This window comes from Nipponia nippon, unplaced genomic scaffold, assembly GCF_047370975.1.
Source record: "Nipponia nippon isolate SJK-2023a ecotype South Korea unplaced genomic scaffold, ASM4737097v1 scaffold_36, whole genome shotgun sequence".
Lineage (NCBI taxonomy): Eukaryota > Metazoa > Chordata > Aves > Pelecaniformes > Threskiornithidae > Nipponia > Nipponia nippon.
The window spans coordinates 590641-604071 of NW_028262354.1; the positions used below are offsets into that span (position 1 = coordinate 590641).

The following is a 13431-nucleotide window of genomic DNA, read 5'->3' on the forward strand; positions in this document are numbered from 1 at the left end:
GCCCAGGCCAGCGTGAGGTCCCGGTGCTGGAGGCAGCTGAGCTGAATCCACCCTGGAAGCCCCTCCTTGTGACGGGGCCGGGCACCGTCCACGTGAACGCAGGGAAGGGCTCCCTTCCCTCACGGCCATGTTTACGGGCTTGATCGGAGAGTCTGCCGTCCCTCCCGCCACCCACTGACCACCCTCTCTGACTTGCAGGTGGCCGCACAGCATGGCGAGGACTCGGCCCGGGCTTTGAGCTGCAGCTGAGCCAGGAAGATCAACGGGCAACGCCGCAGAGGTGACCCAGCTCCTCGCTCCACCCTCAGGCCACGCTCTGCCCGAGCCAGATGGATGTGGACGTGTTTCTGCTGGTACGAGCAAACTCTTCCATCCCCTCCAAGGCCGGTGCCCAGGCCTTTGGGTCCCGATTGCCGTGTTTCGGGGAGCGTGGGCCTTTCCTCACCCTCGCGCAGGAGTTACCCTGAGGAGTGGGGAAGGTGCACCTGCGGTGGCTGAATGTGCCGTACCTGGGGAGGCGGCGAATTGGGGTGGCTGAATGTGCCGTACCTGGGGAGGCGGCGAATTGCGGTGGCTGAAGCTGGCTGCTTCGTCTGTTCCCTCTAGTGGTTATTTGGAAGATAGGCTTCTCCCTGGTGCCAGCCACCGTCAAGCCCTTCGCAGCGTCCCGCAGCTCCCCAGAAGTGCTTTGTTCTGGGGCACAAGCTCAGAGGGAGGATGGCGTTTCGTGAGTAGCTGAGGGCATCCTTAGACTGCACTACTCGTTAATGCACCGCCAAGTTAAGATGAGGCTTGCAGCTACAGGACTGGAAACCAGTCTCCTGATAAACCATGTTGACAGTGCTGCCCTTGTGAGTGCTCCATTCTGCCCTGGGTCTTCTTTTCAGAGGAACCTTCAATTTTACCTCCCCTTCCAGATAGCAGCAGGGGCAAGAAATAATCCCAGCCTATGTTCAGCTCTTAGCATCAGAAGACCCACACATTGGATCTCCTCCCCTCTAGTCTGCAAGCTGCAGCAGATGAATATTGAGATCTCCTAACCCTCCCGAATGGTTTTTGCTGCTTTTGTAGCGTTTGCTCATTTCAGTGTTTAGAAGCTGGGCAGAATATGTGGAAACAGCAGCGGGTGTGAATGTGACCTTTGTTTTGTGTAAGGGACGTTACCGGGGGATGAGGATGCAAATGGAACTTTCTGGCTGTTTCTTAAAGTATTTTGCAGAGGGATCACAGATATCGCAGAGAGTGGAAAGGGGTCGATTAGGTTGTTTTACCATAGATAAAGATATTCTCTTCTGTAATAGGTGGACAAACCACTGATACTATTCTGCCTTCACATTCATAGTAGGATGAATAGAGACCAACCAGAGACTCCTACAGAGAAGTGTAAATGAGTCCTTGGAGTGGAACCTGAAACGTTTGGGTAAACTGCTCAGCACGTGCATTCCTGGTTTGCATTTGCGTCTCCATCAGCGGAGGAAAGACAACCGTTCTTGTTTCCATTTGTTGCAAGCTTGGAGCCTGATTTGCAGTGCTCGCAGGGACTTTTAAGGAAGGTCGTAATGCCTGTCTTTAGGCAGAGGCACGGAAGAGGAGAAAAAGCAGGTCCTGCTCGTCCGTCCTCCCCAGCTGCGCGGTGCTGCCACTCCTCTTGTGTCAGATGGAGCGATTGTGCGGTTGTGGGAGGAGTCGGCTGGAGGAGCTGATCCGGCAGAAAACTGCGCTGCCAAAAAAGCGACTCGCCGCCCGGCTCCCTCGGCGGCACACGGCAGGGCCCTTCAGCGGCAGCCTGGCGTCACTTCTCATTGCGCGGGGGCTGAAATCACAACCTAAGGTGTGGGTTTCGGATGGCTTTGTCCGGCCGTAGCTGCGGGCTGTAGTGGGGAAGGGTGATGCCGCTGCTGCCCTGCTGCTGGCCAGCCCTTTCGGCCCCCTCCCCGCGACTCCTGCTCCAGCAGCAAACCACTCATTGGGAGGGGAAGGGGTGGCCGAAATCGTGGTGGGAAAAAGGCAGAGAGGTGCCTTGAGGGAGAAGCAGCGTAGTTGCGCTACGCTGATGTTCCCCACAGCAAACCTTGCAGCCCGTGCCTGGCAGTGATTTTGAAGCAATGTGCCGGAGGGCACCGCGTGCACTGGTGCGAGTGCGGTGGCCCTGGGACGTTTGGTTTGTCTCTGCTCGGTGAGGTGATCGGGATCCAGGGTGGTGGAGCTTAGCTTTGCATAGTCTGCCCGCTTTTAACAACATTTGCCTTTTGTCTCAAACGTGCCTCTGCCCTTCTGGCTGTTGGCATTACCGCTTGTACCAAAGTTTTGAGCACTGGGTGCTTCTGTCTCACCTGCCTCTGGTAGACGGCTCTTCCGTGCTGCCCCAGGAGCTCTTTGGGTCTTGCTGCTGCCTGTGTGCAGTGAACTGTGCCGCTGGCCATCGGCTTCTTGCTGCTCCGCTGGGGATCCGCAGTCAGCAGGGACGTTGTCTGCCCGGAGTCTCCCCTTCCTGCTCCCTCTCTGCCTCCCCCCTCTGCCCTGGCGGGAGGTGAGCTCAGCTGGCTTTGCTCTGTGTTCCCCCGCACCATGAATTTACAGTTTGCCAGCAAAGCTCTTGTTTCACAACATCTTCAAGGGCTTGATGGTGTGGTTTTCCTTCTGCTCCCAAAGAGGGGAATGGACTGGAACACAGTGAAACCCTTGAGAGACATGGAGCCTGGGAAGTCTGGGACAGCGTACCTCTGCTGGCATTTTTTGCTGGGACACTGGCACTGGCTAAAGTCTTTGCAAAGTCTGCTGCTCTCATGGCGCTTAGTGCCTCGCTGACCTGTTTGAATGTGGCAGAGGGCTGTGAAGAGAGCGTGGAGGCCAGGCCAGAAGCGTAGGAGAGGGGGATTTAAGAATGCAAGAGGATGAGCAACACTCCGGCAGCCTGGGGCGCCTCCAGGCTTCTACGGCAGGGTGAGGTGGGAAGCGAGGGAATGTCGTCCCTGGAGAAGAGGGGAGGGTTGGAGACTGCTCCCGTAGCCGGGGGAGTTCTCGCTTGGGTGCTCAGAGCAGCCCTGGTGTCCTTGGTGAAGCAAGGTCTTCTCCGGACGCGTTTAATGTGCTGTGCCAGTCTGCATCAGATTGCATCACCTGGTCTTGGCCATTATCAAAATCACAGCGTGTTCTTCCCTGTCAGGGTTGGAAGAGATGGCTGGGAGGAGGGGAGCGGCTGCCACCTCCGTGTGGGCTCTCCAGCGAAGCCCCTGGTTGCTCTGCCGTGTCATGGCTTCCCATCTCTGCCTGCCACGGGGAGCTTCTCTTGGGCCGAGAGCAGACCACGCCGATCGTGTTCTCCGCTAACCATCGCTCGCTTGCTGGTTGGTGTTGCTGAGCCTGCTCTTATCCTTCCTCCTATCAGTTTTAATTAGAAAACTCTACGCCCCACAGCTTGGTTTGGTGAGGGATGCCAAAGACGTCACCGAGGAAAGCCAAAGAGGATGGCCAGCAAACTTTGCTAATGAGTGGAAGAAGACTAATGAACTTTTTAATTAGCAGGTGTGCAGGTGCAGGAAGAAGGTGCAGGGAGACATGCACATCGTGGCAGCAGAAGCATGCAAGGAGGCATCAGCCGAGCACCTGACATTGCCTCTGGTGGAGCAGGAGCTTCTCGTGCGTCCTTGGGCCTGGTTGTGCCTCCTGCCAGCCCGGCAAACGAGGACGGCAGCGAGTCGGGTACAAGGCCTGAAGCTCTCTCTTGGTTTTGACTGGAGAGGGATGGGCAGTCGTGCCCAGCTCAGAGCAGCGTGGGAGAGCAATGGTGAGCTCTGCGCAGGCAAGCAGAGGAGGGGGAAAGGCCGTCTTGAGTTGCTCTGAGGAGGACAGCTCCGGCTATGGAGCTGCTCCTGGATTGAGGGCTTCCTTCTGATCCTTGAGGTGTGAGCTCTTGAAACCTGCCCAGCGATGATCAGACGCCAGGTTGGTGCCCAACTCTGGCACCTCTGTGAGCCCAAGACAAGCTCCCTGCCGTAGGAGATAAGGAAGAGTTTGCCTCTGAGAACTGGAGATGGAGACAGATTCTTGGCTTCCACTTGCGCAAGTGTGGCCCCAAACCCATGGCACGTTGTGAACGTGTGTGGGCTGCAGGGTGATGAACCAGAGCGTTGACAGGCTACAGGCACTGCAACAGGCAGACCCAGGCTGAAAGCTGTCCCAGGCAAGCAATACCGAAAGTCTCTGTGCTGCGTTTTACAGAAAAGGTTGTACCAGCTACTTCCACATCTCTCTGCCGTCGGAGTTTGCTGTTGAAGGCTGGGATGTGCGAGCTCCTGCAAAAGCAGTGCTGCAAGTCCTGTTCGGAAGCAGATGTCTAGAAAATAAACTCCTTTGAGAATTCGTGTAAAAGGGCTGTGACTGTTCTTAACGCAGAAGGAGAAATCTGGGGATACCCTGCTGGGCTTAGAATGCTCTGCACAGCCCTGGGAGGCATCACTGTGCCCTGCGCCTTCAGAGTGCTGCTGGCTTCACACAGCTAAAATAGAAGTGTTTAACATTCGCGTAGCCGCGGGAGGGAAGGATAGCCAGCGTGCAGCACTCTGGGTCTTCTGGCATTGGCCTGTCAGTCTTCGTTTTGTCTAGTGTGGATGTACAGCGGTCTTTCGTTGGGTCTCCCTACCATTTGGAGATGGTGACACCCTGTACACATTAAACCTGGTACTACACTTACCCCCTGAAGCCCGGTGTGGAGCCCAGTCCCTTAACGCAGCTTGGCCTGATGCAGCTGAACTACCCCATGTGCAGCGTAGCTCTTTGATGCCTCTTTCTTCTGGCATCCTTGGCAGTTCCTCCTTATGTTTGCTACTTTTTCTGACATCCAGGAAAAGTTCCTCTGTTGGGGTCCTCGGTGGGTACCGTGCTCAGTTAAATGGGCTGCCCTAATGCTGTGGAAAAGCCATCCAGCAGTGTCTCCATTACATGTCTGATTTGATATGAGGACAGAATTTCTTTCTGTGTCGCTACTCTTGCCCAGGATCTCAACTTCTTTCATAGTCAATAACATAAGGCTTTGAGCCATTACTTTGCATGCTTTCTCCTTTCGTCCGTGATATTATTTTAACACCTCCTCCTTGCCTTGTAGTGAACCTCGACGTACCTGGGACGCAGCTTGTCAGCACATCGTACATCGACTGGGGCACCTGGCTGTAGCAGGTAACGATCCCCCTCCCGGCTGCCTTTGCCTCCTGCACTGAAACTGCCGAGATGGATTTCTGCTGAACAAATCACGAGTTCTTCCCATGGCAGCACTTTGATGCTCCTTGCTTACAGAAAAGACCAAGTGTTTGGCTGCTCCCGTGTCCGCCTGCCGCATGTTTAAAGTGCTGTTGAGAAGCCATTTAATTACAGCCCTAATGAGAAGGGCTAAGCTGTCCTCTCTTCTGATAGAGATCTCCTGAGGGCTCTTTAATGGCACTGTCAGATGTTTCTGCATTCCTACGTGCAGCAATTACTTATCCTTTGCAATTTGCCCACGGATTGAGGGAAGTCTTCCACAAGATAGGATACTCGTTCACGTTCCACGGCGCTTGGGGTTTTCTTCCTGCTTTAGTTGGGCAGCTGGTGGCAGCCAGGCTCATGGTGATCTCAGGAGGGGCCCCTTCTTCCAAAATTCTTCTCTCCAGCACCTCAGTCCCTTTATCGGAGGTCTCTGCTGTTCCCGTGGGAGTTTTGTGGCAGTTTAGTCCAGCTGGCATGTAATCCAGCCACACGGGTGCCAGGCACTTTCAGTGTTGGTGCCTGCCATGGAGCCGTGGGTGCTCATTGACCGGAGCGGTGGGCAGAGGAAGCGGCTACTGCTCAGGCGCTGTTTCCCTCTGCTGCATTGCCCTGAATCCCAAAGGTTCCTCTTTTCCACAGGCGGGCTGGCTTTCCCACGTGGAGATACAGAGCTGAGAGGCAGCAGGCGTGTCTAGGCCTTGCAAGCGCTGCCTCAACGAGGGCACAGATCGTCTTTCCTTAGGCACCCGTGTCTAGCCTGGTGTCTTCTCCAGCTGTGTGGGAGATGTCGACGTTACTCGAGTCTCTTCTGATTTCGGTGCTGGTGAGGCCCCCTCCATCCCCTGAGCCCTGTAGCCCAGTCGGCGGTCCTTCGAGCTCAGAAAGTCTTCTTCTGGTAGAGGCGCCTCTGGGCCTGGCTTGCTGAGCTGACGCCGTGTCTTCAGCTGAGCCCTCCGACAGAGACGTGCCTTCTGTCAGGGTCCAGATTTCAGCGGTGCCTTTGGTGGCCTCCGTATGTTCAAACCTTGTAATCTCCAGGAGGCTGCTGGTGGGGCCGATTATCTAGCTGGACTTCCCATCCCGCCCGTGGAATTTGCAGCCGCTGCACATTTGTATGGCAGCAACCTGGGGATGGGGGACGGCTTTAATTAGCTCGTGCCTCGGCTGGGACACGGAGGCCTCCGGAACCAAGGAAGCCCCATTGGAAATGAGCAGAGCCCCAGGATCAGATACGGGAGGTTGTGTTTAAGGAAAAGACCTGCATGGAGCAGCAGATTTTTCCTCTAGATTGGCGCTTAGCAAGGCGGAAACAAGCCGCAGCGCTGGTCTGGCACCTCCCAAACGCCGGGGAGCGATGGCTCCTCCCTTGGCAGCTTGCTTTCTCCCCCCACCCCTTTGCCTTGCATATAAGGCGCCCTCGGAGCAGCCTTGGCACAACACGACCCACTCCGGCGAGGCAGACAGCAAGCTGCACCTCCAGTTCCAGCACCTCTGCTCTTGAGGAGAGTGAGCCAGGCGGCCTTCAGCATGGGTAAGAGAGACTCTGCAGCCTCCCCGCGGCCCACGGCAGCTCCAAGGCTGGTAGCTCCATCCTGGAGCTGGCCCCAGCCACTGCCTGGAGGCTGGAGACGTCCCACCTTGAAACCGAGCCCAGCTGGCAGCTGGCAGGCAGCTGGGGTGGGAGCAGGTCCGTCGGGTGGGACAGAGTCTTCTGCACAGGCACCTTTTAAGGACGTGGACATTTCTCATTTTATTCTTCTCTTCTTCTCAAATCAGACAGATGCAGAGTTCAGTGCTACGAGTACCCCACCTGCCCGGACGTTGTGAAAGGCAAGTCCTCTTGGGCGTGTTTGGGAACGGGCGGTGTGTGGGAAAGAGCTGGGTGTCAGTGGAGACCACCGTTAGTAACCGTGTGTGCTGAGTCCCTTCCCCAAAGGGCGAAAACTGTAACGATACGGAGATGGGCTTTTGTTGTTCTCTTACCCCTGGGTCAGTAAGGGAACCAGGGTTCAGGGAGCAAGGAGGAATGGAATGGAATGGAATGGAATGGAATGGAATGGAATGGAATGGAATGGAATGGAATGGAATGGAATGGATAGCATAGCATAGCATCGCATAGTTGCAGCAGGAAGGGACCTACAACAACCATCTAGTTCAACTGCCTGTAGGAAGGTCGCAACATCCAGAAAAATAAGCTCAGTCCTATCTGAGAGGCTGTCGAAGCCTTCCTTCTCCTTCCTGGCCGGTTCATGGCATGTTTTAACGCAAGCTTTCTGTGTACCCAGCTCCTAGAGAGGAGGTTGCCTACGTGACCTGTACCTACAGGGAAACATGCATCGACCAACCTGACTTCCTGGCCACCATCGATCTTGACCCCCGATCTCCATGTTATTGCCAGGTACCTGTGTCTCGACTGTGTTTTTATTGGGCTGGTGACCAGCTGCGGGCTCTGTGCTTCCTAGTGTCCCCCGATTCAGGACATTTACTCTTTTTTGCTGGGGACAATCAGATTGCTTGATCGCCGCTCTCTCATGCAGGCTGCCTGCTTATGCCTTGCACCTTCTTGTCTTCCTGCATCTTTCTCTCTCATCCACCCTGGCTTGACTCTTGCCCCCTGCCTGTTCATGTCCTGCCAGGACCTGTCTGGGAAACTCCACGTGAGTTTTGTCGTGGCAGGTCTACTTCTTGCTTCTCCCCGGTGTTACGTGTGAGACAGGGATGTTGTCTGCTAGGAATCTCACCTTCCTGCTCTCTTTCCACGGTCCTCTGCAGGCCTGGCTCTAGTTCAGCCATCTCCGTCTCTGTGTCCTGGGGACAAGTCGGCTCTGACTCACTTCCCAACTCACTTCCAGAGCATCTCGGTGCTGCTAGTGAGCTTTTGAGCACGTGCTCGGCATCACCCTGCCAGTGGCTGCTCAGCATGGCAAATGGTCTCTGGTGACCCAGGTGGCTTAGGGTATCCAGCACTTTTGCAGAGTTGAGCACGTTTCTGTTGCGCTGCACTGTCGGAGATGTTCTGTTGTGCACTGCGCCAACCTGCCTGCTGTCTTCCTCAATGGGAAATCGGCATTTCCCTCTCTCTGAAGGCTGCAAAGGCAGGTTATCTGCATCTGCTGTGCATCTTAGAACTGCTCAGTTCCATTTAAGCTTTATCCTTTCCACACATCTCCTTTGGTGCAGGGAGCAGTGTTATCATCTCTAAATTGTTGGTTGCATTAAAGTCCCCATTTCTCCCTGAGTGAACCCTAACTCTGCCTTGACTGCCTAGGTGATCCACCGCCTGCCCATGCCCAACCTCAAAGACGAGCTGCATTCCTCGGGGTGGAGCACTGGCTGCACCTGCCTTGACAATATCACAACGAAAAGGACCAAGCTGATTCTGCCCTGTTTGATTTCTTCCCGCATTTACGTGGTGGATGTGGGTTCACAGTGCCGGGCTCCCAAGCTGTGTAAGGTATGCCTGAGGCGATTCAAAGACAAGTTTCTGGGAAGGAGTTGGGAACTGGTGCTTCTGGAATAATACCCAGGGAAGAAGGGCTCTCTCTTCATCTTCTCTTCCGCCCTGGTGTTAGAGAGCTGGGTGACGTTTCCCTCTCAGCTCTCTGCTTTTCAGGCCAAGGCAGGCTCCCATCATCATCGCGGTCCTTTCCCTGTACACGTTGCGTTCAGAGAGTGCCTAGGAACTGGAAGCCATGCAACACCCCACGCCTGCCCCCCCAACAGAGCAGCTGCTCTGAGTTAGGCGTTGCTGCGTTCTTGTCTGCGTAGAGGGGAGCTCAGCGGTTTGTGCTCCTCTCCAAGGAGGAGCAGGGCCTAGCGAGTGTGAGTTCTTGGGAAGAAAGCTCCTGCAAGCGCCAGCGATTTTCAGAAGTCTCCGATGGCCAAGGGCCCTGCCAGGGAGCGTGAAGTGAGCTGAGCAGTCGGGGGCTGAAGTGTGTCCCCCGCTTTTTTCAGATGATTGAGCCAGCGGATGTCTTCTGGAAGTGCAACAAGGGATACCTCAACGTACCTCGCAGCCTGCCTAATGGCGATATTCTGATTGCCAACGTCGGGGATCCGGCTGGCAATGCGAAAGGTACTTTGCCCTGAAATAACTCCGCGAACGAACCGACTGGTTTGGAAGCGGAGTGTGTGATTCGTCACGCATCCCCTTTGTATGACAGGTGGATTTATTGTGCTGGATGGGAAGACCTTTGAGCTGAAGGGGAACTGGGAAAACGAGTGTGAGACCCCCCCGAGTGGATACGACTTCTGGTTCCAGCCACGCCACAATGTGCTGATCAGCTCTGCCGGCCTAGTCCTAAAACGTGCGGGGTACGGGTTTAATCCTGACGACTTGAAGAAAGGTGAGGGAATACGGATGCAGGTGCTGAGGCAGAACTTACTGGGGTGGTGGGAGGGCGTGGATGGGGTCGGAGGGAGGGGACAGGCAGAGTCGTCCCCGAACGGCCCATTTTCCAGGCACTGGTACTGCTAAGTCAGGCTGGTCCCTGTCTTTTCCCGCTGTGCCCTAAATCTCTGCAGTTTCTCTGCTATTCCGGCTCGTCGCTGCCATGGCTGTCCCTGCCTGGGAGCGTCTTGGGGGGGATGAGTCTGCATGGGTAGCCCCCCGTCTTCTGACGTGGTTTTCCTTTTCCTCAGGGGTCTTTGGGCACCGCCTGAACGTGTGGAACTTGTCCTGCCGCACCCTCACCCAGTGCTTTGACCTGGGGGAGGACTCTCTGCCCCTGAGCGTTAAATTCCTCCACAACCCCGATGCTGCCGAGGGATACGTCAGCTGTGCCCTGAGCGGCATCGTCTACCGCTTCTACAAGTGTGAGGCAAGTGTTGTGGCAGCAGCCGGGGGGCACCGGGCCGTGGTGAGCTGCAGGGTGATGGAGAAACGTGCAGAAGAAGTTTGGGGTAGCAGCGAGAAAGGAGGAGGCGTGTGGAGAGGGCGGCATCCAGAGCCTGCTTTGGACGGGTAGGCTAGAATGCGAGGAGCCTGTTCTTCCGCTGAGTGCCACGGGAGCCCATGGTGACCAGCAGGGACCAACGTTTGGGGGCCTAATGTGAGCGATGAAGCCCAGCCTCGCTGTTGGTGTCAGCCGGTGCTGTCCCTCACTGTGTGTGCTCGTGGTAGCTGGGGGCGGCGGTAGCCTTCCTCAGACAGCTTTGCCTGGCTGTGCAGGCGTGTGCGTGCAGGGCAGCGCTCTTGCCTGAGCAGCCAGGAAGGCTCACGGCGCGGTGCCTGCGTTTCTTGTGCAGAGAGACAACTGGGCAGTAGAAGAGGCGATTCGGATACCGGCCAAGGACGTGACGGGATGGATTATGCCCAAGATGCCAGGTTCGTGTGCCCCGAGGCGGCGTTCCCCTTTTCCTCCCCAAGCGTTGTGTTGTGCAGCTTGGCAAAGGCCGCTGCTGCCCCTCAGAGCCTCGCTGCGTGAACAGGACGGAAGGCTTGTGGAGGGGCTGAGGGGCTGTGCACACCCCCAGGAAGACGCTGCTGCCCCAGCGGGAGCCTGTGCGCTTGGGCAGGGCGGGGAGAGACGCGCGCCGGGGCTCGATGCGAGGCACGTTCGCTGTTGGTGCTGCCTTCTCTGGAGCTCTTTGTTTCTGTGCCCTAGCCTTCACAGTTGACCTCGTCATCTCAATGGATGACAAGTACCTGTATCTCAGCAACTGGCTGCACGGAGACATCCGCCAGTACGAGCTCTCCAAAACCTGCAAGCCCAGGCTGGTGGGACAGGTAAGGCAGGAGCAGAAGGGCTCGCGCTGGCGGGTTCCGTAGCAGGACGCGGTGGTGGTTGGATGAGAAGGCAACGTGTCTCCCCCTGGCTCGCTCACAGGTGTTTGTGGGAGGCAGCATCCTCAGAGGCGGACCCGTGACCGTGTGTAGAGACGAAGAGCTGAAGTGCCAGCCGGAGCCCTTGGTGGTCAAGGTGAGTTCTGCGTCCGCTTTGCCCTCTGGCGTCCTTTGGACTTGGGCTCGGCTCTGCTAATTCCCTGCCCAGGCTTTCTGGGGCGGGTCTCCATTGCGGCGGCCCATGTGTCTGCAGCTCGGGCAGCTTGCCTGTGCGAGGAGGGGAGGCAGCCGCTCCGCTCTGCTCTGCTCTGCTCCCCCGCCCCTGCTTGCGCTTGTGCTCGGCTGCTGCGAGAACGAAGGCGGTAACATCGCTGCTGTCTGTTGTGCCTTAGTGCAAGAGAGTGTACGGCGGCCCTAGCAAAATGCAGCTCAGCTTGGATGGCAAGAGGCTGTACGTCACCAACTCCTTCTACAGCACATGGGACAAGCAGTTCTACCCGAACATGGTCAAGTAAGAAAACTCGGGGGGGAAGCGGCCTCTTTTGCATGGCCTCTCTGCTAGAGAGGGGAAAGGCGCCTCACCTGGGGGCTGCAGGGATGCGTTTGTGCTTGCAGCGGGCCAGATTCTCCTAACGTCGTCCCCGCAGCTTCCTCGCGTTGAATCTCCCGTGCAGTTGACTCGCAAACGTCTCTGGCTGGGCAAGGTGCAGCCGCTGCCTGTGCGGAGCTGCGGTGCCAGGGTTTTGCTTGGGAGAGCAGAAGTGTTTAGGCCTGAAAGGTGGAGCGGAGCCACGTGTGGATCTCCGAGAGGCAGGCCACGTCTCTGCTACAGCGTCTCCCAGTGTATCCCCCCGAGGTGTTTTGATTTAGCAACGCAGACGGTGATCTGCAGGACAAAGGCCAGCTCCAGGCTGCCTGTCACATCATGCCTAGCGGTTTGCTCACGTCCATTGAGAAGTCAGGAGGACAACGTGAGCGCTGGTGTATGCCACCACAAACCCGGGCCTCTGCTCCCTTTGCCCCGTAGAAGGCAAGATGTTTAGGAGAAAGCCTCTTCCTCGATGCGGGACGGGAGGGCGAAGGGCAGGATCTCTCGAGCGGGAGCACGGTTTGCTTGTCTGTAATAGCTGCGCTCTCGTCCCCTGGCAGGGAAGGCTCTGTCATGCTGCAGATTGATGTGGACACGGAGAAGGGAGGCCTGACCGTGAACAAGAACTTCCTGGTGGATTTTGGAAAGGAGCCCAATGGGCCTTGCCTGGCCCATGACATCCACTTCCCTTGCGGGGATTCCACCTCCGATATCTGGGCCTAGGCGCCCCGTGGAAGACTCCCTTCTTCTCTCTCTCCTGTAGTGCAGCCGTTCAGAAAGAGCGTAGGGTGCTGGGCTTGGGGGTCCCCGTTCATTGCTGGAGTCTAGGTTCTTGCTAAGCTGAGCTACGGAAGCTCTGCCTTTGTGCGAGGGTTTGGTTCAGGCAGACCAGTGAGCAAAGGCACGTGGCCTGGGATTCACCTTGCCAGCCGTGTGTCTGAGCCGTCAGTCCAGGCACCCTTTGTTTCCAGTGCAAAGCGAGCCCTGGGCAGGGCTCACCGAGCAGAGCCCCGGGCAGCCGCTCCGACACAGAGCCGGGCAGTACGCACAGCGCCTTTCGGCAGAGATCGGCAGGGCTCACCGAGCAGAGCCCCGGGCAGCCGCTCCGACACAGAGCCGGGCAGTACGCACAGCGCCTTTCGGCAGAGATCCGCACGCCCGCCGTGCCTCGCCTCATCGCCACAGGCCCGTCGGACGCTGCCTTGGCGTCCCCAGCCTCTGAGCTGTTGCTGTCTCGTGCCAGGGCCGCTAACAGGGTGTCGAACTCTCGGTTACGATTTGGAGCTTGTTCAGCCTTGGAAACGAAGGCAACAGAAAGCGAAGCGCCCGGTTCGTCTGAGCTGCTGTTCTTCAGCCAGGTCGTTCCTGGATAGCCTTCCCCGGGCACGAGAGCCCCCCGGCTCGCTTGTCACGTCCTTGGGCCGGTGCGCGTCACAGCTGAAGGGGCGCGAAGTGCTTTACTGTGAAAAGAGGTGCCTGTTCCCTGACACTGGTTTGCTCTTGTGTTCTGCTTTAAACACAAATAAAATTGCTTGTCGCATCAGCTAGATCTTCACGTGCCTTATTTCATTGAAGCCTTTCTCTATATTTTCCAGCAGTGGTTAATGATTAGGTCAGGGTCTTAGAAATCCCTGCAGCAAAACCACTGGTTGGTCGGGAATGTCTGGAGGTCTTCCTGAAACCCAAAGGGTGCAAAAACCTGCACGTCATGTGGACCCTTATAAATTTTAGCTTTTTACATATTTACCTTGGAAGAAAAGATCTTCACTTTCTTCCTTCACGCTTCCCGTGGCCAAACACATTGCTGCAGCTCTGG

General features: G+C 56.7%; 1 protein-coding gene across 1 annotated transcript; it reads left to right on the top strand.

Annotated features, from left to right (window-relative positions):
• Nucleotides 1–228: 228 nt before the first annotated feature.
• Nucleotides 229–13164, top strand: LOC104008511 (methanethiol oxidase). Its single transcript, XM_087771906.1, has 14 exons — nt 229–353; nt 5105–5175; nt 5881–6772; nt 7018–7071; nt 7527–7639; nt 8510–8695; nt 9196–9316; nt 9405–9587; nt 9883–10061; nt 10489–10567; nt 10848–10969; nt 11070–11162; nt 11419–11537; nt 12176–13164. The coding sequence occupies exons 3-14, from the start codon at nt 6769–6771 to the stop codon at nt 12336–12338; spliced, it is 1416 nt and encodes a 471-aa protein (XP_087628032.1). The 5' UTR covers nt 229–353; nt 5105–5175; nt 5881–6768; the 3' UTR covers nt 12339–13164.
• The last annotated feature ends 267 nt before the right edge of the window (nt 13165–13431 follow it).